This window comes from Convolutriloba macropyga, chromosome 4, assembly GCF_964194025.1.
Source record: "Convolutriloba macropyga chromosome 4, txConMacr16.3, whole genome shotgun sequence".
NCBI classification, from domain to species: domain Eukaryota; kingdom Metazoa; phylum Xenacoelomorpha; order Acoela; family Convolutidae; genus Convolutriloba; species Convolutriloba macropyga.
Window position 1 is genome coordinate 49,773,901 of NC_134471.1, and position 25,538 is coordinate 49,799,438.

At 36.6% G+C, this 25,538-nt stretch overlaps 2 protein-coding genes across 2 annotated transcripts in view; both read left to right on the forward strand.

Moving 5' to 3' along the window:
• Positions 1–25,538, forward strand: part of LOC142337724 (TGF-beta receptor type-2-like) — a 155,969-nt gene that overhangs the window by 9,791 nt on the left and 120,640 nt on the right. The gene's annotated exons all lie outside the window — the stretch shown is intronic.
• Positions 1,382–24,122, forward strand: LOC142337723 (vacuolar protein sorting-associated protein 16 homolog). The gene is made up of 8 exons (XM_075387185.1): positions 1,382–1,872; positions 9,332–9,890; positions 10,139–10,329; positions 10,791–10,946; positions 17,628–18,221; positions 18,681–18,982; positions 19,237–19,405; positions 23,808–24,122. Exons 1-8 carry the CDS (start codon positions 1,410–1,412, stop codon positions 23,993–23,995), a joined length of 2,622 nt encoding a protein of 873 aa, XP_075243300.1. The 5' UTR covers positions 1,382–1,409; the 3' UTR covers positions 23,996–24,122.

Here is a 25,538-nt window from a genome sequence, read left to right on the forward strand (position 1 = left end):
CGTTTGTTCTGCTGTACGCAAGCGTTGCATAGAAGCAGAACGTTTTGATTGACCTGTTGAAGTGCATTTATTATTTCGATGCTAAGTTTTGTGCAGCTTGGGGACATGTGCATGATTGTGGCACAGCATACGCAAAGGAAGATTGCCTCTTTTTTACCAATTGACTTAGAACAGGTTTCACATTGGATACTCATACCCTCTAATTGAATTTGTTTACCAGATGTTTTGGAACTCATTCCGTTGTGTGTGTGATTTATAGAAAAATTCGAAGTTTAAACGGGTGGAACTAATAAATTGGGGAAAGAAAAACTTTTTTACCTTTGGAACCAATTACTGGTACCGTTGGTAATTCGTGGGGTTGTACGAACCACACTCGCAGTTCCCAGCACAGTGGTATTCCTTTGGATGGTCTTGTTTGTCTATGTTTGCGCTGAAATTTGTGCGTAGGATTTTGTTCTTTAATATGGAGCAGATTCCTCCAAGGGCCTTCCCGTTGAGGTGGACGGCGTCGTTACTCAGGTGTAATTCCGGGGAATAAACTTCTTCAGTGATGCCTCTGTATTCCCACTTTTTACTCTTTTTTTTGTAATTTGTTGATGAATTCGTTTGTTGCTTTGGCCTTCATTTTACTCGCACTGTCGCTTCCTCGTGATGGGATGCCAATTACAAATACTTTCTCTGTCGCAAGGGGCACAAGTTCTTCGGCTAGTAAGGCAAGTTCTTCAGCTGTTTCTTCTGGTTCTTTGTTCGATGGTGTTGAGCCGGTGAAGATGTCGTTTCCACCAATGTATAAAACTATATTGTCGTATTGCCTTTTTTCGGGTAAGAATTCTGATAGATGTCGAATTTGCTTTCCTGGAAGTGATAGGATGTTAATATTTGGAAATCGGAGATGTTTCAATTGGGAATCTGCAAAAATTATGGTTTTGGTCTTGGAAGTTTTAAAGATATGAAATCGCATTCAGTCTTCTTTTATTCACCCGTCCAAGCTAGGAACGGACGGGGCTTGAAGGAAAGATAGATATAAACCGTTGGAACCAATAACTGGTACCGGTGGTCTTATTGATATAGTTCCTAGCTTCAAATGATCTATTTAATAAGTTTATCACAACAATTAGGCTAAAGTTGTATAACTGGTCAAAGTTGTATAACAGGTCAAAGTTGTATAACTGAAGCACCTTTGGCTACTATAACCCTGCCAAAATACTGTGCTGGATGACCGACGAAGAAGTAACCAAAGGGATGACGAACCCTAACGTTCTGCTTTCTGATCAGCTAAACATTTTTGCCTTTAACATGCAAAGTTTTGAAATTGGATCTTTTCCTTTTGTCTAATTACCTAGGGGATTAGCTCTGGAGCCTCAAATATTATTGATATATTTAGTTTTGTGCTATGTTTGTAGAGTGAAATGTCTGTGTCTAGTTTTCTATCTCCCATGTTTTGGGATGAAATAGGAAACTCCAATTATGTCAGAATTGAACTGTACTCGATGAACTGGACTCTTTTGGATGTCGATTTGACTGCACTAATTGGTGTTGGTGCTTCATACAGTGGACCTGTTGCTCTCAGGCTTGATACCAATAAGCTTGTTAAGTCATCGCTGGCTACCAAATGGAAGGATATCACAATATTCAGTGCATCGGGAAATTTACTTGCCAAAGTAGAGAAACCAAACAAGCTTCTTAAGATGGGTTGGTCACTGGAGGAGGATCTTGTTTGCGTCAGTGAAGATGGACAGGTGAATTTGTTTGATATAGATGGACGACCCAAGTTGTCATCATCGAACAAAATATTATCGTTTGGTAGTGATGTGCGGGATATTGCTATTATTGATGCAGTAATCTACAATGACACCAAAAAGTTGAACACAGGTAATCTGTCTACTGCAAAGCCTATAAATTGATGAATAAATTAACTCAAAGCTCTTTTGTCTGCCCTACTATCATATCAGTACTTGGTTAACGTGTGTTGAGTTAGCGCTCTAACATAAGACAAAGAAATCTAATATAAGTCAAGAATATAAGGTTTATTTCGACAAGAGCGTGTTGAAAACATCACTGATTCAATTCTTATGAAATAATCTGCAATATACATACTTTTCATGTGATAAAGCAACCAAATTATACATAACATGGCTCCCCCAACCTTCGGCTTCCCTACCCCCCCCCCCCCCCCCCAACCTTCGGCTTTTCACTCTCAACCTTCGGCTTTTTCCATGAAATTATCGAGACCCTAAGGTGCCCGTTAGCGGTCCCACGGGTAACCAAAAACTACTTATCTGATCGAAAAGCTCAAATTTGTAGGTCACCTCAATCATAAAACGAACCCCTAATTATCAATTGCAAACTCCTTGCCCTTGAAAATGACTGGAGACAATTGTGCCGCGTGCCATCAGAAAATAAAATCGGACAATAAATTTGTCTGCTGTATCTGCAATAAAACACTCCATACAACAGCTGAGTGTACGGAGTTTGACAAGAAAATTAGCGATGTTCTAATAAAATTTAAAGACAATCCACATCTGCAATGCCTGTAAACTACAGAAAGGCAAATTCTTGGAAAAAATCTAGGCAGCAACTGAAAACAAGATTGAAGGTTCCAGGAAAAAACAAAACAAATGAAATTGCTCCCAGAATAAATTCAGCTTAAACTGAAAAATAGAAAAGTCCAGCAACATAATAGCAAATGTTAAAACTGAAGTAAAAACAGTGAAAAGAGATACGAAAACTTCCAAAAAATCTTTAGGAAAAGTCAATAAAGGAAAATAGTTGTTGAGATGCCTGAGAAAACGTCACTAGGAATTTACTTCCGAGGCATCTCCGAAAAAATCTGATTCTTCTGACGAAAGCCTCTATCATGAAATCGCAGAAGTCGAGTCAGTCCTTGATTTTTTTAAAGTTGATGACAGAAAGCTAGTTAAAACGCAGAGGCTTAGCAAATACGACCAAAGCAAAGGCTATCCTAGAACCCTGCTCATTAATACGCAAACCCCATTAGCCGAGACCTCATTCTAAAAGCTGCTTACAAACTTAATGAATAAACAGATATGAGCATGCAATCTACATAAACCCAGGACTTATTGAAAATGAGGAAAACAAGTTGACATCTTAAGAGGTAAGAGTTTGGAATCTTTCTCGAAGTCTTTGAAATATTAAGTGGGGTACGGCTTGAAAAAAAAGCTCAATTTAGCGAGAGTGATTCTAGCGCTAATGAGTTTGGTTGACTGTTCATTTCAATCCTAACATTCAATACGCGAAGCTTGCTTGATTTGAAAAGATGAAGAAAATCTAAGCACTAATAATTTAAGCTTAATCTGGTACTGAAACATGGTTAACCGACGAAGTGGTGATGACTATCAGTCATGACACGGAGGGGTCCTTATCGCTGTTAAAAACAATTTTTGGCATGAGCATATCCAATTAAAAGTTGATCACTCTGGTCCTCTAAGAATGCCTAGCCCCTATTGATTTGCAATTTTTAAAATGCCCCAAACCCTAGTCCATATCAATGGGATTCGGTAACACTAAACAGTCTCCTAGAACACCTGAACGCTTATGCCAAAGAAAATAAATGCAAACAGGTAGTCATAACAGGTGATTTTGACTTTTCACAAACAACTTTGCCTAAAATGTCATCAAAGAACCCCTATGAAGGTGAAGTTTTTATAAATTGGTCGAACATAATTTTGAGCAATTTTGCAAAAGACCAACTGTATGTATTTCTCAGTAACGACCCTTTTTTTCGATAAAAACTTTTTCTCCGACCGTCAACCAATTGAAACCAGAATCGAATTTGACTCAATCAAAGCTGCACATGAAATGCCCAGTGTAAAATATGCGTTTAAAAAAGTAAACGAGTGGGAAAAATTAAACGAAATTATTGAAATTGAGCCTTTTATGCCATATTGTTTTAGTAACGTAGATGAATTAGTACGACCATATTATAAATTGGTGTGGGAGAAAATTGACAAAATCATTCCCCGAGTCAACAAACAGATCAAAGTTAACACCATGGATATCGAGCTCCACTTGCAATCTAATAAAATGACTCGAAACCCTAAAAAATGCAATAAATCATCCTTATGTAAACTGATCAAACAAAAACTAGAAAAACAAGTCAAAAAGTGAAGCGAAGATGATTTAGCGGATTGGGAAAAAAAGTGCCTGAAGGGCGTTTGTTTAGTAGTATACATAAGTACCTCAAATGCATTCGAAAAACCATCAATCCCGCCAACTGTAAAGTACAATGATAATGAAACTTCCGATGACACATTAAGCCGAATACTTAAAAGCCGAAGTATTTTATATCCGTTTTCGGCGAATCTGAAGATTTTAACGACTCAATTACACAAGAACACAAACACAATAAGTTGCGTCGAAAATCAAATTTCTGAAATACTCTCAGAGTTGAATCCTGATAAATCAACGGGACCAGATCAGGTAGGAAATCTTGTCATAAAAAACCCCCACAAATCACTGTGCACGTGCCTAAATGCCATATTCCAAACGTGTACCAACAAACAATGCTTTCCAACACATTGGAAAATAAGTCAAGTAACAACAATTTTCAAGGAAGGCAATAAAGCTGACATCACTTGTTATCGTCCAATTAGCCTTCTCTGCTGCATATCAAAATTTTAGAAATAAAACTGCGGCTTCTTTTGTACAAAGTTCCATCCGAGCCAGTTCAGTTTTCGAAAACGTGGATAAGCGACACTTCAATTAATTTGTTATCTGGATCAAGTTTATGAATTCAACGATCTGGAATCCGTGAAAGAACTTAGCGTCTTGTATCTCGATTTCGCTAAAGCCTTCGATACCGTACCGCATAAAGTGTTTTTTAAATACCTGAGATTACTAGAAATAGGTGGAAACGTTCGGGGCTTACTCATTGAACAGAAAAGAAAAAAATAAATGGTAAAAAATTCTCTCCTGAATGTAACCAGTGGAGTCCCACAGGGGTCAGTTCTCGGCCCTCCTCTTCCTGTTGTTTAAAGGGACTGAAAACTTTGAAAATGGCTCGAGATGAATAAACTGATGGCGAATACAGAGAAATCACATGTATTGAAGATAAAATAGATATTGAAAACCAGTTACAGCCCAGAAAGATTTAGGTCTTACTGTCCAGCACAATTTAAGTTGGAAAGAAAATTGCTATAGCTATCAAATGAAGCAATGGGTGCTCTCTTGCAAATTAAGCGCAATTAACAAACTTGTGTGACTGGAAAACTAAATTAAATGCCGACACTGGTTATTTAGTACCCATAGGGGTTTATGCCTCCCAAACGTGGCTACCTAACAGAAGGAACTTGCATGAGTAAGAAAAGGTCCAACATCATGCAACAAAATGGATGCTGAATTCAGATGTTAATCCCCGAATGAGACTTGGAACACTTGAAATACTACCGCTGAGCCTCTATGTTGAAATGCATGGCCTGTTTCTACTGTCACTAAGAAACGGAGAGTATGGCATTGAGTTTTCTGACTCGCAAAGAACCAAGTCCGCAAAATGAAAGGGGAGAGTACATCATCCCCAAAAGTTGTATAAATAAAGCAGATGACAACTTTTTTCGAACAACAAAATTACTCTTCAACTATGTTCAAGATTCTTCCACGAATACGGGAACGAGTTGAGAAAAACTACTCTGCAAAAAATGTATCAAATTTTTTCAGGAAAAACTACTGTGAAGAAAAAAATGCAGTTGGAGAGTGACCTGCAGATGTGGAAACTGAAATATGAGTGAAAAACTTAAAAACTGATTTGTGAAAGGTGAAAACCCGGGAGATCAAGCTCTAAATCTTTAGTTACTATTTTCTTTATTATCGAGGAACATAACATTTATGCTCGACTATCTATGTGATGCGGAGAATGAATTCACTCATTCGAGAAGTGATAGTAAGAATCTGTAGAGTGAATTTGCGCTCTCGAAGCAAAGCAAAGAATAAATCAAAGCGTGAATCTGAAATGTTAGAAGATGTTCATGAAAAAGAGCTCGTCGAGGCCAATATGGGAGTTTGCGAGACAACTATCACATGAAAGGATGGAGTTTATTAATTCTAGCTTCAGTTTTTTGTGACGCTTGGAATGAAAAATTAACGCTCCCCAAGTTTGAGGATTTTAGATTTTTTGGGAAAACAAGAATGACAGGTTTTAGGTAAAACAGGTTTTAAGAAATGAAAAGATATTCATTTTATCTCGTTTTTGACCAAATATAAATCAGTAAAGCTTGATCAGTCAGCTAAATTTAGGATATGTCAATGTAAATGTGCTGTGGCTAACTTGAAATTGTTTTTTTTTTTCGATTAACTAAGATTAAATTATTGGTTTTTGGAAATCAAGATATCTGAAGTTTCAGCTACTAGTTTTGTGAAAATCCTTGTCCTTCTGAGGGTTCGAGAATTCTTAGCCTAACAATTGGATTAATCAGGCCATCAAATAGCCCGAGTCGAAATCATAGAAATTGACTCCCGGTTAACTACGGTAGACTGCGAAGTCTTTTGTATGTCACCCATTATCTCTGCGATTGTCTAATAAAAGGGCCTTTCCCTTAAGGTTTTCCTTCGTGGTTGACGAGAAAATGGTACGAACAAAATACTTTGCTCCTCACATTTCTTGTAATGGATATGGTACTATTGCTAGAACTTGTGTTCAATTGGAGAGATGAGTCACGTCGTCAAAAGCAGCTGGTCGGTTAGCAATCCATGATTGTGAAAACATTGGTCTGGATTATTGTGCTGCGATTGGACGTAAGAAGCAATATAATAAGCTTGTTTAGCTGGAGGTATTTGCTAATTAAACTGTGATAGTTCCTTCGGCACGATTTGACTGGGCTACTCTTTGTTCACTGTTGTTGCTCGGCAAGTGTTCATTTTTTTTGTGAGTTATGCGTTGCAATTCTGCTTTTGCGACCGTGACAATATAAGCATTTTCCAACCTTAACGTAGAAAGCATTGACTTATTTTGGAATTGAAAGCATTGGCCGATTTTTGGTCTGACACATTTGACTTTTCGTCCCCAGAAACGGGATAAAGAGGTAGCGGCCAGTGGGCATCAAGTTCACGTAGAGCCTGTCAGCTCACTAGTCTCCAAGTATGCGATTCACAGAAACTGTTTTGGAGACTTATACGTATGGTGTGAAGGGTGGTTGTTAGAAATTGATCCCACAGTCGGCACTTCGTAGTGTATTGTTGCTAAGAGTCGGCAATTCAAGGTTTTACATCGTCATTTTTACTGAAATAAATTTTGTAAATTCTATCGAGTTTTTCGTTCTTTACCTTTGATTGTTGATTAGCGTTTTCGAACTAGCGTTGGGTTTGAGCAGCAGAATGGTTTTCCTGTATAATTGTCGGGAAGCTTCTTCACTTTTTATGCAATTTTCGAGCGTTTTTCTCACTTTCCTTTGCATTTTCCCGGTTTTCTGTATGTACGGCCGTGTCTGTTGCTTTTTTATCAGATGGATATCAATCACTTAATGATGGCCATCTATATTGCAAGCTTTTTGCCAATATTCGTTCCGGAATTGCAACTTGTGAAGAAAAATTAATTCCTTTATCGAAATGATTAGTGAATTATTTGAAAGGCTCATTTTGTTTAGTGAGGGGATGGCTAGATCCCTAATGTATGTCTGCTTCGAGTCCGTTACGGAGTCTTCAGGTTATGATTTTTCAAAGATCTCTTCATACTTTTTCATGATTTTTAAAGTCAAATTGAAGTGATGATTTTGGTCACGCCGAAACAGGATGTGGAGCGAAAAAGCGAGTGGTTTTGCGGCGTGAAATTCGTTCATTCCAATTTCAAATGAGAAAACGGTGCTTGAATAAAGTTTCGTTTTCTCGCTTGTGGTTTTTTGTCCACAAATGGCTATTTGACTTTGATATTCACTGTTTTCCGATTTTTACTATCGCTTCTTTTTCACAATCCATTAGTACTCCATTTTTGGTCTAGTTTTTTTTGTTTATTATTGAAAATTCTTTGAATTGTTTAGGACTTCTCCTGCTTTGTTTTTTACAACTCGAGACAAAGAATTTGAATTGTATTGGGGTTCTGTCTTGATTCAATATTTGTTCACAGATTTTCATGGTTATTAAAGTCAAATTGAAGCGATGATTTTGGTTACGCCGAAACAGGAAGTGGAGCAAAAAAGCGAGTGGTTTAGTGGCGTGAAATTTTGAAGTAGAATAAGAAGAGGGTGTGTGAAAAAAAATGCTTTGTCGTTAGTGGTTTTTTTGTTCACATGCGGCGTTTTCGCTTTGGTTTTTACTGTTTTTGATATTTTGATGGGAGTTTTTTTCTAAATGGTTTTTACAATCAAGTCATTATCCGTTCTAGGTCTAGCTTTCTTTTCAGTCGATGAAAATTCTCTGAATTGTAGGTCAGGACTTTTTCTGCTATGTTTTCTACTTCGGCGAACAAATTTTTTTTCCTTAGTTCACTGTTTTTTTTTCGACATTTTGCGTAAAATATTTTCGACTTCTCTGGACTCGTTTCATTGTTCGCTCATTCTGCTCAAAGCTCTTTTGAACAGCAGTGGATCAGTACAGCATGCTATGATGAACGGAATCATAAAAAAGGAAATCAAAATAGAAGCAGGATAAACCCCAATTTTTGATGCTCGCTACTCGAACTTTGTTCTTATTTGTCTCAGTTAAATTCTCTATGGGTTTCGGCATTAATAATAGCCCGTGCATTCTCTCATTAAGAAACAGGAGTATGCATAAATCCAATTAAAACAGTTCGCATTTGAAAAATGTTTTTGTGCAATAATCAATTTTTATCATTGTTTTCTGTTCCTTCAATCCCAATCGGTTATGGGAATCAATGGCCGCTATTTTCCGCTAATCTGCAGGGTATGTTTTTTTATTGTTTCACAACTGAAAATTTAGAATGTTTTAAGCTAATTGCCATTGACAAACTGTCATATCAATGAGCAGTTCCTTCTTTAAAGGATTGTGAATACGAACAGATAATTGTGATTTTAACCTCACTGGCTAGGCTATCTTATATTTGGAACTCTTTTAAGTTTTAGAAATCGACTTGTGAGCGATTCCACGGGAGATCGCTAAAACACGGAAACAGTTGAGGCTGTTGGTTTCCTGTCCTTTTAAGTATCGCTTGACCAACAAAATGAGCTTGATGAATGAGCAGAATTTTGTTTACCAAAAACAATATGCCATCACTGTCGATAAGGGATTTGCCCAACTTTCTTGCCAGGCTCTTTAGATTGAAATTGGAGGTTTAATTCGGAAGATTTTTTAATGAATAGGTTTTTTTAAATAAAATCAGAAAAAGTACGAGACTAGTCTGAACATTCCCTGTACAATTTCAATTTAGGTGTTGCTATATTGACGACGCAGTATACGTTCTATGTAATGCCGAGTATAGAGCAGGAAAACTACATCAGATATCCAGATCTTCCTGGGTTAAATATGCCACCATCTTGTTGGTGCGTCTATTTCCCGCCAATTCCAGACGAAAAGCGCGAAAGCCAGAACCGTTCCAGAGCAAGTATTTTATTAGCCAAAGACAAATTTATGCATACGCTTTCACCTGATGGATCAGTTACAGATACTCTGATCCAAACGAGGAACCCTGTGGATACGTTTGTAGCCTGTGCTGTGTCAAGCGATGGGAATTACTTAGCGCTTCTGGGCAACACGGGTGTTGTTTGGATAGGCAAAGTTGATTTGAGAACAAAATTTGCGGAGTATGACACGAAATTAACCTCGTATGTCCCAAAAGAGTTTGCATGGTGTGGAACGTCAGCCGTAGTGATGTACGAGAATAAAACGAAGAACTTGTCTTTGATTGATATCAGTGGACAGTGTTTGAGATATGACGTGTCTAACGATGTCTTTCTAATCAGCGAAATGGATGGACTAAGAATTTTCAGGTTAGTCATGGTGTTATTTGATTTGTTCAGAATTTGAAGACAACTATTTTGTCAATATCAATTGCTTTTGATAAGGAGACTTTAATAAGGAGAATTTTTTCATACCAATTTGGCTCTGCTTATGGTAATAATTGAGTATGTGTAGGTTTCTAATTAAGTAGTTGTTGCTGTTCGCGTACACACAATACCTTAGTTCAGAAAGAGGAGAGACCAAAGGTGGCACTGTTTGACGCTGATTTTGATTTAAGTGAGACGAGTCATGAAATGATCCAACAAATTCCCCAATCTGTCGTGTCAATTGCTAACATGGCTTCGACTACTGCAGGTGCCAACTTGTTCGCAGCTGCTAAATTGTTCGCTGAGAAAAGTGCTAAGAGCTACGATTATTTAGAGGAGTACAAATCAGACATGGAGGTAGCGGTTGATCAATGTATACTTGGTTAGTTGTTATTCTTTGTTAGAAAGAAAGAATTGAGTTCTTTGAGTGGCAACCTATAAATGAGACAACGGAAAATAAACTTTAAGATTATTCATTTTCCAAAGGGGACAAAACGGGGAAGGTCTTCGACCAAACGAATTGTTGCGAAGATAGGACTCATTTTAAAAGCTGGTTCACTTCAATTGGACTTCTCGATGTCTAGATGAAATAGTTCTAGATGACAGCGACAATTGAGTAGAATATCGAATATTCTCAGGACCGTTTTGTTTCCGACTGAGATTGTAATTGTTATTAATGGAAACATCAATCTAATGAGTCTTAACTTTTTCCAATTTTTTTTTAAAAGTGCCACAATTTCGAGGCTTCATTGACTGCTTTTTAACCGTAATTTGAGCATTTATCTCAAAAATTGCAAACGAACAAGTTTCGCAATTGTTAATGAAGATGATGTTTGCTTTCAGCTGCTCTTGAGTGCTACTTTCCAGATGATCAGGAGGAACTCCTGAGAGCAGCCGCGTTTGGCAAGTGCTTCACTGTAGATCCATCGGGTGCAGAGAAGTTCGCGAGTGCTTGCAGGACACTCAGAGTGCTCAACCAAGTCAGAGATCCAATGATAGGTTTGTAAAATATCGAACTGCATTTAGCTTCGAGTAAAAAACTAGTTGAGTAAAAAAATAGTTGGAAACCCAACTTCCAAATGAGTTAAATAATGACGTGCCGCACTAGAGGGCCGAATAGAACTTCACTTAAAAAGATAACGTGACAAGACAAACAACAAAAACATTAATGGCAAAGCTCAATATCTCGTTTTAAAAGCACTTAGTAATGAAGTCAAAGTAACATCATAAAACCTAAACGACACAAATTCATTTGTCCTTTACTGGAAAGTCGATGCAACCTTGTCCTGAATTTGACTAAGTAACAGGTCGACAAAAGAAAGAAAAAAGAACAAAAGAAGGGGTAGAAGTGCATCAATCCATTGGCTTTTAACTAAAAATACAAAATAGGTTGATTCAGAAGCCAATGGGACCTTTATATAATATAGAAACACTAAAAAACTTACAAAAACACAAAGCATCGAACCCATTAAAATTATTAGATTTTAATTGAGTATTATCTATTATCTATTATTGTTCTTGAACAAAGTCTGAGGTAATTGTGTTATAGAGCATTTGGTGACTCCTTGAGTGACTTTTTCGCGCTTAAGTTCTTCATTTCTGAGGGATATAAGTTGTTCGTTTTCTGAAATAAATTTTTCTGTGACTTTTACGCCCTTGACTTTTTCGTTTTGCGTTATCTGAAGTTCTCTAATTCACAAGTGTCCGCACCTCAACACAAGTGAAGGCAATTTAGAAATGAGACTCAATTGAAAAGTGCGCCGAAATTGATGTAATTTTGTTACTTTAAGTTTAATCAGTGTGGTTATAGTGGTATATGATGACCTCTAATGACGTCTTTTCAAGCCCCTCTTTTCGCAACCACCGACTGAAGGAGGCTGAAATAGATTCATGATCCCACGAGTCGATTGTTTCTTCAAACGTTAGGCGGTTATGTTTTGTTTATTAATAGCCGCCCTCATCTTCTCAGCCAGCTATTATAGCGCTCCTTTTTTTTATACTTGTCGAACTTTTTCGCTTTACCTCATTTTGCCGCTTTTTCGACATTTTGCGTGAAATCTTTTTGACTTCTCTAGGCTAGTTTCACTCGTCTGTTATTCTGCTTTTAAACAGCAGCTGCTCAGCAAAGCAATTCAAAATGAAGGGAGTCAGTATAAAAAATCAAAGTCAAATATAATAATGGGATAAACCCATAAAGCCCATTTTTAGATGCCCGGTACTTGAACTTTGTTCTCATAAGTTACTATCTATAATGCTTATTGGTATTGCTACTAGACCCTGTAGCCTCTCACTGAGAGGAAGGAGTATGTTCAACTACAAAATGACATCAAAATAAATCGCACTTCGAAATGTTTTTGTACAGAAATCATTTTTTGTTGATATTTTCTTTTCTGCCAATCCCAATAGAGTTTTGGGAATCAACGGCGGCTATTTTCCGGCAATTTGCCGGGTATGTTTAATAATAGCCGCCCTCATCTTCTCAGCCGGCTATTATAGCGCTTTTAATTACGACTCGAAGAGGAGTATTGAGATTCTACAAGTTTTTTTGGCAGAAAGCAAGTTTGTTCGTTCTTGCTTCTGTTCGAGCATTTACCTCCGTTTTTAATTGTTGATTTATGTTTTTGAACATTGAACTTTAACAGTAGCTTAGTTCGTAATGTATGGTAATTAGGAACTGCTGGTAATGTGAAGAAGTCATTTTGAGATTTTTTGTTCCTATATAAGTCACCCCTAATTCTCTAAACTACACCGCAACCCCCCCCCCCAACTACCCCAGCACTACCCACCTCCCCAACCTATCTACCCACCCACCCCACCTAGCTCCCCCGCACCTAAAACATTGTCGACATTTTTAACACTTTAATGTGGCTCGTTGGACTACTTTTCTTTTTTCTCTTGTCTATTTTGCTGTTCTGATTTTGGTAAGGTTAGGTTAGAGATTATAAAGAACGACGATTCGAGTTGTTTCCGGTATTCTACCGGCTATGTTTTTTTAGCAGAAAGCAAGTTTGTTCCTGACTTGAAATTCGACTTCTTTCTTTTGAGCATTTACCTCCGTTTTTTATTGTTGACTTGTTTTCGAACATTGGACTTGAACAGTAGCTTCGTTTGTAATGTATAGTAATTAGGAACTGCTGGTAATGTTCAAGGTGAAGAGGTCATTTTGAGATTTTTCTTCTTGTATAAGTCACCCCTAATTATCTCAACTACACCGCACAACCCCCCTTTTTTCTGTTGTATATTTTGATGTTCTGATTTCGGTAAGGTTAGGTTAGAGATTATAAAGCACTACGATTTGAGTCGTTTTCGGTATTCTACCGGCTATGTTTTTTTTACTTCGTCGAACAAAAAAATGTTTCGCTTTACCTCATTTTGCCGCTTTTCCAACATTTTGCGTGAAGTCTTTTTGATTTCTCTAGGCTACTTTCTCTCATTCTGCTCAAAGTGATTTTGAACATCAGTTGCTCAGCAAAGCAATTCAAAATGAACAGAGTCAGCATAAAAAATTGAAGTCAGAAATAGAAACGGGATAAAGCCATAAAGCCCAATTTTAGATGCCCGCTATTTGAACGTCGTTCCTATAAGTCTTAGTTACCATCTCTAATGCTTATTGGTATTGATAGTAGCTTCTGTAGCCTCTTTCTAAGAAACAGAAGTGTGTTCAACTACAAAATGCCATCAGAGTAAATCGGTCTTAAAAAATGTTTTGGTACAAAAATTTTTTTTTTCAATATCTTCTTTTCTTTCAATCCCAATCACTTAATGTTCAAATATTGACCACAGACAAAGTTCTTCTAAAATACGTTTAGCATCCAAGCCCCAAAACGTGCGTTAGAACATAAAATCGATTGAGGCGTTAAATTTTGCTTTACAAAATAAAGTCGATGGGACCTGTCATTGTAACGAATAAATTACAAGTTGACAAGAAGACGAACAAAAAGGGCCAATTTTTTGAAAACAATTCTAATCAAAATTGGATAAACCAATTATCTATCTATTGATGGCTTCAAAGAGGTTTTTAGAATGAAACCAGTAAGTAAGCAGAATAATTCCTTCGAGTACAAAAAGAACAATAATTAGATGCAAAAAATAGAATTAACTAGAAAAATTCGCATAAAGTATCGAAGTCATTAAAACCGTTAGCTATTAACTGAAAACATTATGTATCTGCAGTTGGAACTGAAAACATTATGTATCTGCAGTTGGACTTCTATTGAATGCCAATGTTACCTGTTGTTCTTCTGAAAATGTGACAGGACTTCATGAAAGAACCTCAATTATATGCAAATATCCGAAAATCTCAATTTTTTTATTAAACACTTGGGAGTATCAATGACACGAAAACCATTAGCTATCAATTGACTGCATCAAATAGGTCAATTTCAACCTCAGTTTGTAGCCTCAGATGAGAACTGTTATGAAGCTTGTGACTTCAAATAGAACAACAAATACAGGTAAAGGCAAAATTTTATTAAAAAAGTAAGAGAAAGTGTCAAAGCCATTAAAATTAGAATCTCTTCATTGGAAACTTTTAATATTTTCATTTGGGCTTCTTTTTGGTGACAATGGGAACCATCATTGTTGTGGTAATGTTACCAGACATCATTAAAAGACCATATTTATGTACAAGTATCTTAAAAATTACCAAGTGGTTATGAAAACTCGTAGTATCGACGTCATAACACATAGTTGAAATTAAATGCTGTGAACAGATTAATGGGTCTCCAGAAAGAACGAGACCTGACATTAAGGCCACCGGGAAGAACATTAAGGTCACCAGAATTTTTGTCATGGGATCTGACATTAAGGAGACTCAGTTACAAGTTGGCAGAAATACTACTATAAAAAGTCAAAGCTGTTAACTTTTCGTGTTTTTGATCTTTTAAGTCGTAACAGCCATCAGGTGTCAACCAACTGCATTAATTTGGTTCGCTTAATCCTATTTAGGTAGAAAATTTGACTTCTGATTAATGAAACTAAATCATTAGACTACAAAAGGTTGAACAAATGCAGACACAATTCAAAAGTTGACTAAATGTCGAAGAAAACCGTGTAGAAGCCATAAAAGCTAAGCTTACACTGAAAAGATAATATATGTAAATGGGATTTGTCAGTATTAGAACGTTGATATAAAAATTGACTTGTCTGTAATTGCCATAAACTGGTTTTAAAAAGATTTGGAAATTTTTGAAAGTTGGTAGCGGAATTTTGGTCAGTTCTTATTGGCCTTACTGGCTGTAAATTGTAATGAGTATATTGAGTAGTATATTTTAATTGCTCTTGAACGAAGTTCATAGCAATTATTGAATACGTTTGTGTCTTTTTTAATGCAAATTTTTCGCTTGACAATTTTGCGCTTTTCTAAAACATTCTTTGACTTCTCAAGTGACTTTTTCACGCTTTCGTTCTTCATGTTTGAGTGATCTCTATTGCTCCGAAGTAAAGCTTGTTGCTAATATAAAATCGGTTGCAGCTAAGCAGAGGTAAGTGATTCGTAGCGCAGTGGGTAGTGCGGGTGGTTGTGGATCGGGAGGTTAGTCGTTCGAATCCCGGCGGGGGAAGGGTTTTTGCACCCATAAAGAAAAATTGATCAAGGCGACAGCACCTAAATTAAATTGCCTCGCCTGTTGTTCAAGAGCAATTCTTCCGACATTTGTCTGTAAGCTGAGCGGAGCTATATTGCGGTGCTCTTGGTTTTTACAATTCAAAGAATTTGAATTGTATTGGGACGCTGCCTTTTTTTAATATCTGTTTACGCATTTTCATGATTTTTGAAGTCAAATTGGAGTAGTGATTTTGGTCACGCTGAAATAGGAAATGGAACGAAAAGCGAGTGGTTTTGCGGCGTGAATTTTTTCAGGTTTTGCGGTGTGCAGTTTCACTTTGGTTTTTACTGTTTTTTTTTTCAATTTTTTGGATAAGATTTTTTTCTAAATGGTTTTTCCAATCTATTCATAGTTCATTCTTGGCCTAGTTTTTTGTTAGAATCAGATTTACATTTCTCGCTAGTGGTTTTTTGTTAATCAGATTTACATTTCTCGCTAGTGGTTTTTTGTTCTCCCTAGCGGCATTTTGACATCGATTTTCTGTTTTTTTTAATCTGATTTTTTAGAATTGGTTTTTGCAATTCCACTCATAGACCGTTTGAGGTCTAATTTTTGTTTGGTCAATGCAAATTTTTTGAATTGTACGTTAGGACTTGTCCTGCTATGTTTTTTGTTTCGTCGTCTGACGCTCTTTTTCGTTTTACGTTTGTTCACACAGCAAAGCTGAAAAGGTCAATTTTTCTGAATGACTTCTTCCGCTCACTAACGTTTCCGCACGTGACGTCATTTCTCATTCTCTCTAGCAAAGGTTTTAAGTTCATTTCAGTGATTAGATTTTGATCATAGCTGACTTACCTCACTCAATAAAATGACTTTTGCCTTTTAAAACCTAAGTTTGATTTAATTTAGTTTAACGTCAAAAGAACTTATATGTGAAGTAAAGGTCCCTAATAAAAGGCTTCTGCGGATTGCTTTTTAAGAAGCTTTTAGTTTATCGCAGAATGTTTTTTTAACTTGCTTTTTGAGTGGTGTCGTTTTTTTAATAGCCGCACAGCGATAGCTGGGGCTATTATTGGCCTTCTCTTGGTTTTTTTACAATTCAAAGAATTTGAATTGTATTGGGGCGCTGTCTTTTTTTTTAAAATCTGTTCACTCATTTTCATGATTTTTGAAGTCAAATTGGAGTAGCGATTTTGGTCACACCGAAACAGGAAATGGAGCGAAAAAGCGAGTGGTCTTGCGGCGTGAATTTTTTTCGCTCCAAATTTAAAGTTGAGTGAGAAAACGGTGTTTGAACAAAAATTCGCTTTCTCGCTAGTGGTTTTTTGTTCACATGCGGCAATTTCACTTTGATTTTCTTTTTTTTCGATTTTTTGGATCGGATTTTTTTCTAAATAGTTTTCCCAATCCATTCATAGTCCGTTCAAGGTCTAGTTTTCTGTTTAGTCAATGAAAATTCTTTGAATTGTACGTCAGGACTTGTCCTGCTATGTTTATTTCGTCGTCATGATTTTTGTTACGACCATATGACGTCACTGCCACTTTTTGTTCATTCGTTCATGCAATTTCAACTGAATTGAATGTGTGACGTCATTTTTCGCTCTTAGTGGAGCGAGTTTCTTTGTTCATGCGCGTGATTAAATTTTTGGTCACACTTGACTTACTCACTCTCAAAAATGACTTCCTCACTTTGAAATTGACTTTTATTTACTTTAATTCAAAGAGATAAGGTCAAATGGGTGTGTGTCACTCTAAATGAAGGTTATTTGAGATCAGCTAATAGAGACAGCAATAAATTATACAGATTTTAAATCAAAATATAACAGATCAGCCTTCGATGAAAAGACGAATTTTTTAGGTCTCTTTTTTACTGTTTTTTAGACTGCCTATCTACGAATCTATTGCGGCTATTTTCTGGCAATCTGCCAGCTATGTTAATTTAGATCTGTATCTGTTTCTATCTCTATTATACGGCACGCGGGTCTATTCTTTCGCAGCTCTTCCGGCAATCTGCCGGCTATGTTATATTGTAATAATGTCTTCTGACTGGTCTACGATTAGAAATTTTAGAGCTACCTGAAACAGCCCTTTATTACTATAGAAGTGCGTACAAATTGTATCTCATGTATTAAAGGTCTTCCTTTGACACACCAACAATACAAATCACTCGGAGTAGATGTAATCATTGACCGAATGATTCTTCGCAACCTATGGCCTCTAGCAGTGTCCATGTGTGACCATTTGCAAATCCCAGAGTCAGAGGGTGCCAGTCGTGTTAAAAAGCACTGGGCTTGTTGGAAGATAACCCAAGATTCTTGTTCATCTAGAAAAATGCCAGATGAAGAGCTGGCTAAAGTTATCCGAGACAAACTTGACAAGTCAACTGGTATCTCGTATGCTGATATAGCCAAGCGAGCTATTGATTGCAATCGAGAGGAATTGGCGATCAAACTGTTGAACTACGAAACACGCAGTTCTCAACAAATACACTTGCTCATAAAGCTCAATAGACATGGTGTTGCACTGGACAAAGCAATCCAAAGTGGAGATCCATTCTCAATTTATGACGTCATTATCAATCTCCAGACATCGATGGGAAGTCTGGAATTTCAGAGACTGATGACTTCGAATCCCCGCGCGTTGAGTTACTACCTGAATTACCTGAAGAGCTTCAAGAGAGATCAGTTGTTAATGATGCACGGTCAAAGTGATGATTTTTTGAGTCAAGGTAACTATTTCGCGATCCTTTTCTGTATGCTTTCAAATGACCTTAATTGACGTGCCTTTGGGTACCCTATTGTGCTTTTCAACGCTTTTTATGAATGTGTGTTTTAACAGATGAAACATATGTTTTTTAAACAGAAAACAGTGTTATAGTGGTTCATAAATTACGATTATTTGTAAGATATGAAATCAGAATATAATTGAAACTGAAATATTATTGAATTAGAGCAGATTGAACTTTTTAAAGCAACGCATTAACTTGCAATTTTGTTGATCTTTTCCATTTTGTAAAATTTTGTAGAATACAACCTGAAACAAACTAAGTCAGTCATGAAGTGTAAGTTCGGTGTAAGTGTAAGTCAATCAGGAAGTGTAAGTTCTATTGGGGAAACTATGAATGGGAAACGAATAATTGAATTCCTGATGTGGGAAAAATTTAGCCCAATGGAACAAATATTTTTAGGTCTGTGCAAACTGGACGAGAGTTATTTCGAAATCAACAATGACAACAAAATCAGCGTTCTCAAAGATGCCAAATCTGATTTTGCGAGCGCAAAAGCAGAAATTGTAACTCAACTGACAGATGATCAAATCCGTCTTTACAAGTCACAGCAAGCGATGGATGACACATCGAGGACTAAAGAGTTCTTCGGGCTTTCATTGCACGAGTATTTGCTTAAGTTGATTCAGAAGGGAAAGTACAAGGAAGCAGAGAATGTGAAGAAAGATTTCAAAATGTCGGACAAGAAGTATTGGTGGATTAAGGTGAGATACATCGATGAGTTTGGGTACCGCTTTTTTGGCAGTTATTTGCAATTTTTTAAGTATAATTTAAAAAAAATGGACTTCAAGGAAAGCTCATGACAACTTATCCAAGCACAATTGATGAGCTCTGAGAAATACTTGCTGGGTTATATGGTTTCGTATAATGCTCCCTTTGAGTTGGAAAACAAAGAACAAAAAACAAGGACTTATAAACAAGGACAAAAATGAGGTCTGATTTCTGAACCCTGTTTTAGATTGAAGCTTTGGCCTCGAGAGAAGACTTTCTTGAGTTGGATAAATTTTCCAAATCCAAGAAAAGTCCAATAGGCTATGCCCCATTTGTAGAGGTGTGCCTCAAGTACAACAGGAAACAAGAAGCAGAGAAATACCTTCAAAGAATACCTACCGAAGACAGAGTTATGTGTAAGTTGACCTTGCAATTCGTTAAAGCTACAAAATAGGACACATCAATGAAAGTTTGATGCAACCAAAATTCAATTACTTCTCTCCAAGCTACTTAAAGCCCATGCTTTCTTAGAATTCCGGTTTAAAATCTTTTTTAATGCTGCGAAGCTGTAAGAGCGTAGTTATATTGCGGTGATCTTGGTTTTTGTAAAGACTCGAAGAAGAGTATTGGTTTTCTTGAGGTTTTTTGCGACTCGAAGAGGGGTATTTGTATTTACAGGTTTTTACGACTCGAAGAGGAGTATTTATATTGTACAGGTTCTTTTAGCTGAAGTAAGTTTGTTCATGATTTGAATTTTGACTTTCTTTCTATACAAACATTTTGAGTGTTGGCTTCTGTTTTCGAACAATGGACTTTAACAGTAGCTATGTTTGTAATATATAGTAATTAGGAACTGCTGGTACTATTCAAGCTAAGTCATTTCGAGAATTTTGAGCCCATATAAGTCCCGCTCACCTACCCTCTCCCCAGCGCCATCCCACTGTCTCTATTTGACCCCACAACACTTACCCCTACCCATCTACCCCCTGGGATTCTATCTATCCTCCTGCCTGCATCCCCCACCAACCTTACCTCCGGCACCACAAATGCCTACCCCACCCCCGCACCAATTTACCCCCTTCCAACCTCCTACCCTCTACACCAACCTAAGACCCCTGTACCTATCTGTCCCCACTCACACCTACCTTCCCAACTTCACATTCCCATCCCTAACTAAAAATTGATTGTTTCTAACTATATATTGCGATGATTTATTTTCTTTTGATACTTTTGTAAAAAGTAGTGTTAATTTTAAAAAAATTTTCTTTGAACGAATTGAGTCGTTTCCGGTATTCTACCGGCTGTTTTTTTAACCGGAAGTACTATTAGTTGAGACGGCGTTTTGACCTGAGAGCGAGTAGAATAGCCGTTTGAACTATTATTGAGGGAGAAATTCTTTGATCATGCAGTGCTTTCAGTGAATGATTTTTTGTCTATAAAAGAGTTCTTGACAGAATTTTGTGTTTTTTAGTTTAATTGTATTTTGGATTTAATTGCGGGAATTTTTTTTGCACCGCGAGGGATTTTAATTTCGTTTTTTAATAATTGAATTCTCTTTGATCGTTGACTTTTTTGAGCATTATACTTTGACTAGCTTAGTTTGTAATATATAGTAATTGGGAACTGCTGGTAATATTCAAGGTGAAAAATGTCATTTGGAGAATTTTGATCGCTTATAAGTCTCGGGTATCTAACATACACCCCTACCCCAAACCCATTGCACTACACCTACCTGACCCCCCAAAACTTATCCCCTAACTATCTACCTTCTGGAAATCTATCTCCCTCCTGCCTGCACGCACCCCCATCTACAAGCTTACCACTTCTCCCCGTCACCACAAATACCTACACCACCCCCTCAACAATGTACACCCTTTTTACCCCGCACCTTTCCTCTACACCAAACTCAGCCCTCTGCACCTACATACCCCCTGCCTAGGTACATACCACCGACCCAGCTTTCCCATTCTTACTTAAAATTGATTGTTTCTAACTATATGTTGCGATGTTTGTGTTTCTTATTTGATGCTTTTTAATAGGTAGGATTAATTGAAAAGTTTTTTTGCAAGACTCTTCGAGTCGTTCCCGGTATTCTACAGGCTGTTTTTCTATCGGAAATGCTGTTCGTTCAGACGGCGTTTTGACTTAAAAGCGAAAGCGAGTAAAATTGCCGGTTGAAGTTTTCTGATCATTCACTGCTTTCAGTGAATGACTTCGTCTATGAAAAAGTTTTTAACAGATTTTTTGTATGTTTGTTGGTAGTAATTGTATTTTGGGTTTAATTGCTAAAAATGTCTTTGTGCTCCACCAGGGATTTTAATTTCGTTTTTACTGATAATGAAATTTTCTTTTGGCATTTTGTGAAAAATTTTTCATATTTTTTTGCAAAATGTTTGTTTCGAATCTTTGAACTGTTTTCATTTTTTAATGGGCAGAGGACGATGGCAATATAAATTTTCAGGCCTTGATTGCTAAATAGTGAAACCCTTTCTGTAAGATCTACTTCAGTTATTTCAATTTAATTTTAAACTTTCAAAAATCATGTTTTTTTTTACAGCGTGTGCATATTTTCCACGTTCTATCATGTACTATTTTAGCATTGTCCTGAGACCTATTGTTTTGTATGCTTTTATCAGTTGTTAAAATTTAAAATTAAAGAGGTTTCGCCTTTTTCTTAGATTTTCTTTCATTTTATTGGTTTGCAATTGATTTCTTTTAGTATAATCCGGTACTGAGATTTTGTGGGAATTCCGTCTACAATTTGTGCCTGAAACTTTACTGTGACTATTCTCGGGGCCTCTGGTTTGGTTTTAAACAATTTTTCGCCTTTGTATGTGCGGTGAGTTCTCAGCTGAACTGGTTGACATGTTTTTTATCATAGCTTAGCTTACTCTCTAAATTCATTGAGGTTACTTCATTGAGGTTATCTGACCCCTTTCAAGAAGTTTTCGTCGTTAAATTGGTTTGCAACTGCAACTCAATTTTGGAACTGTTGCTATCTATATTCTAGATCTTGTAAGTCTGTTTCCGGCTATTTCAACAATCTACCGGGCATGTTTCTTTGGAAACAGACCTGAAATATTCTTGTAAAACTGCGAGATAGAAAAATTATTCGCTCAATGTGATGAAATCTTCCGCTAAGCGAATAAGTTCATTCATTCACTATTTACTTAAAAAACAAATTAAGATATTTCAGTTTCTAATATTCGGCAAGTTATCAATACGAATGAACAATTTAACCACGCATTGTGAGGCTCACTTTTCACTGTGAGAAGAATGTGCCATTAATTTGATATATAATAATATATATGAAATTTTATTGGAGCAAATTTTGACGCAGAAAATGAGAGCGTGAAAGAATTTGGAGTGGTTTGGGCTGAAAAAAATTGAAGAGTGGAGCGTGTTTTTGTTCATTCCCCTATTTTTGAGAGAGCGAGAAATTTAGGCGCGAAAAAATAAGCGAGCAAAATTTTTAGTTTGTCTGCCTTTTTAAATTAGTTTTTCATAAGGAGGTTTTCATTAGGAGGTTCAAAAAAATTTTCATTAGGAGGTTTGATTTTAACATTGCGTTAAATTTAGGCTTGCTTGGATAATGGTTTGAAGGTTTCTGGAAGTTAATATAAGTTTTATGCTTTTTTTTTTATCGTTTCTCAGCTCTTTTGCTGATTTTCAGGCGAATTTTTCTGAATGCTTCGTTTTACTGCCTCAATTAGGATTTGCAAACGCGTTAATTACTCATGGAGTTTTTGGATAACAAGTAAGAACAGTTTTGTTGGTAAAAAATAATCTTCTTTGTTAAGAAATTTCTTGGCTATTATGATTTGCCTACTGTTCTGCGAGCATGTTAATTCTCTTCATTACTTAAATGAACTCCTCTTTGGCTTTTTGTACCCTTGTACTATTAAAAAAGTTTCTAGTATTTTAGTTCAAGTTGTTTTTCAGGCTTATTTGTTCTTGAACAGATTTCCAATATTTTATTCTCATGAGTGGTTTAAGTAGTTACAAATTTTTGGAATCGGGCGTTTTTTGATAAGAAGTTGCTTTTTCCGAATTGTTTCAGGAACTCTTTCGTTTTTTTTTTGGATAAATGAGCGAGGAAGAACACCGGGAGTTCAGGGTGTGAATTAATTTTGAAAATGTTGAAAAGCGGAGAAAATTTTTTTTGGGCCTTTCCCATTATAGCCCCCCCCCCCCCCCCATGAAACTATAGCCCCCCATTATGGTATAATTACCATGATTTGGGGGGGGGGGGGGCTATAGGTTATCTGACCACTAAGCTGGGGGGCTATAATGGGAAAGATGCAGTTCTTTAATGTTTCTTTTGAAACAGCGATATATATAGGTGTAAAATTGTTGATGAAAGAGCGATTTTTTTTGTTCGCGTCTGTTTTTTTAAAGCTGATTTCTCAATTAATGCTGAACGAAATTTGAAGCAAGTATTTTAAACGTGTGTACGTGTGTATTATTTTTGAGTTTTCGCGCTTTTGTTGTAAAACATTCTCTGACTTCTTGGGTGACTTTTTCACAATTCAGTTTTTTCATCTTTGAGTAATCTAAGTTGCTCTCGTTCTGAAGTGAAGTTTTTTTGCTAATATAAAAGCGACTGTGAGCGAAGGAGAAGTCTTGATGAAATCTGTCGGCTAATTAACAGGCGTGTCTCACAATTTGTGTGTCGGCTAATTCCCCTACACCACCTTTATTTATAATATGAAAAAAATAGCCCGTGGAGGAGTGAAAATTTTAATTTAGAAGGGGAGGCTGGGGCAGATGTATACAATAAATTTTTCATTGTTGATTCTTGACTAACTGTTTTTGCAGCTTACATCCGAATGGGCGACCTTGAAAAGGCTTCAGAGCAGGCATTTGTGAACAAGAGCATAGAGGAACTGAACAAGGTTGCGGAGCGCTGTTCAGTCACGTTGTCCTCGGCCGGTGGAGTAACAGCAACTAATTTACGGCATCTGATGACGAGGATTCAAGTCAATGTCGAGAAGTTAAATAGCTAGTGAACGTGCTAATTCGTATTACATCGCTATTATTTTTGATTTTTCCATAGTTAGATTTTACAGTTATCGATTTATAATTGTGCGATAAATTATCAAAATCTATTTTCCAAATTATAATTTTCAATAATTTTCTTCTTTTTCAACTGCGCGGTTGAAACGTCAATAATTTTTCTGAGCTGTAGTAAATTGTTCGATAATAAACAAAACAGCTCCTATAGGTAGATGGGAATTTTCTAGTTCAAATAATTGAGTTCAAATTGTTTTGGTGTTTGTACAATTTGTCTGAACAAGTTTGTCGACATCTAAGTTTCCATATGTAAGTTTGTCGACCTTTCATATGCCGTATTCAAAATTAAAGCAGTTGGTCTTTTGAACATTTTAAAGCCGCCGTGTTCAATTTTATTCCATCGTCTAAAACTTGTTTTTTGTATTACCTTTCAGTCTCAAGCGTGAAGTTAGCCCTGATTACTGAACATGTACCATTTTAGGACCAGATATGTGTCCTTATTAATCATACAAAAGTTAGCCCACTTGACAAACATAGTCGAGACAATTTGCTCTCAAAGGACAGCTGATGTCTGCTGCACAATGCTACATTACTCCTTGTGTGAAAGTGATCAATTAGTTGTACTAAATTGATTAATGAAACGTTTGACTTAATTCTATCACTTTCGTAGGAACAATTGAGTTTAAGTAACAAAAATCTGAACTAGAGCGATTGAGGTTGCGGGGGGGGGGGGGTGTTGATTTGGGGAATACTATAATAATTAGTTGTAGGAGAAATCAAATTGATTTAATGTAAACAAGGTTGTATAAAAAAGCCTACTTCACTTCACTAATTGCTTCAATTTTAGTGTGGGAGAACTAAAATCGATAGAATTCTCAAAAAATCGAAATCGTTGAGTCGAATATGCAAAAAAATAGTCTTATGTACATCTTTGATTACTAGCAAATTATCGCCAATTTTTTATCTGAGAGATGAGCGAACTTGTATTTTTGTTGTTAAGTATCTTGAAGTTTGTTAATTGAAGCCTTTTGGTTGGAACATTTGTACCAGTATTAAAACTTCAAACATTAATGTTTACCTTTCGGAAATTCAATTCCATTTACTGTCATCATCATTCTTTTTAATTGCTCTTGAACGAAGTTCATGGTAATTATTGTAAACGTGTGTGTCTTTTTTATGCAAATTTTTTGCACGACAATTTTGCGCTTTTCTTCTAGAACATTCTTTGACTTCTCAAGTGACTTTTTCACGCTTTCGTTCTTCAATTTTGAGTGATCTCTATTGCTCTCACTCCGAAGTAAAGCTTGTTGCTAATAATTGGTTGCAGCAGAGCAAGAATAAGTTTCTGATAGAGCAGTTGGAAGTGCTTGGGGTGACGGTTCGGGAGGTCAATGGTTCGAATTCCGGGCGGGCGGGGCAGCATGTTTTGCACCCATAAAGAAAAATTGATCAAGACTACAGCCCCTGAATTAAATTGCCTCGCCTGTCGTTCAAGAGTATTTCTTCCGACATTTGTCGGTTTATGTTTATTTGTGT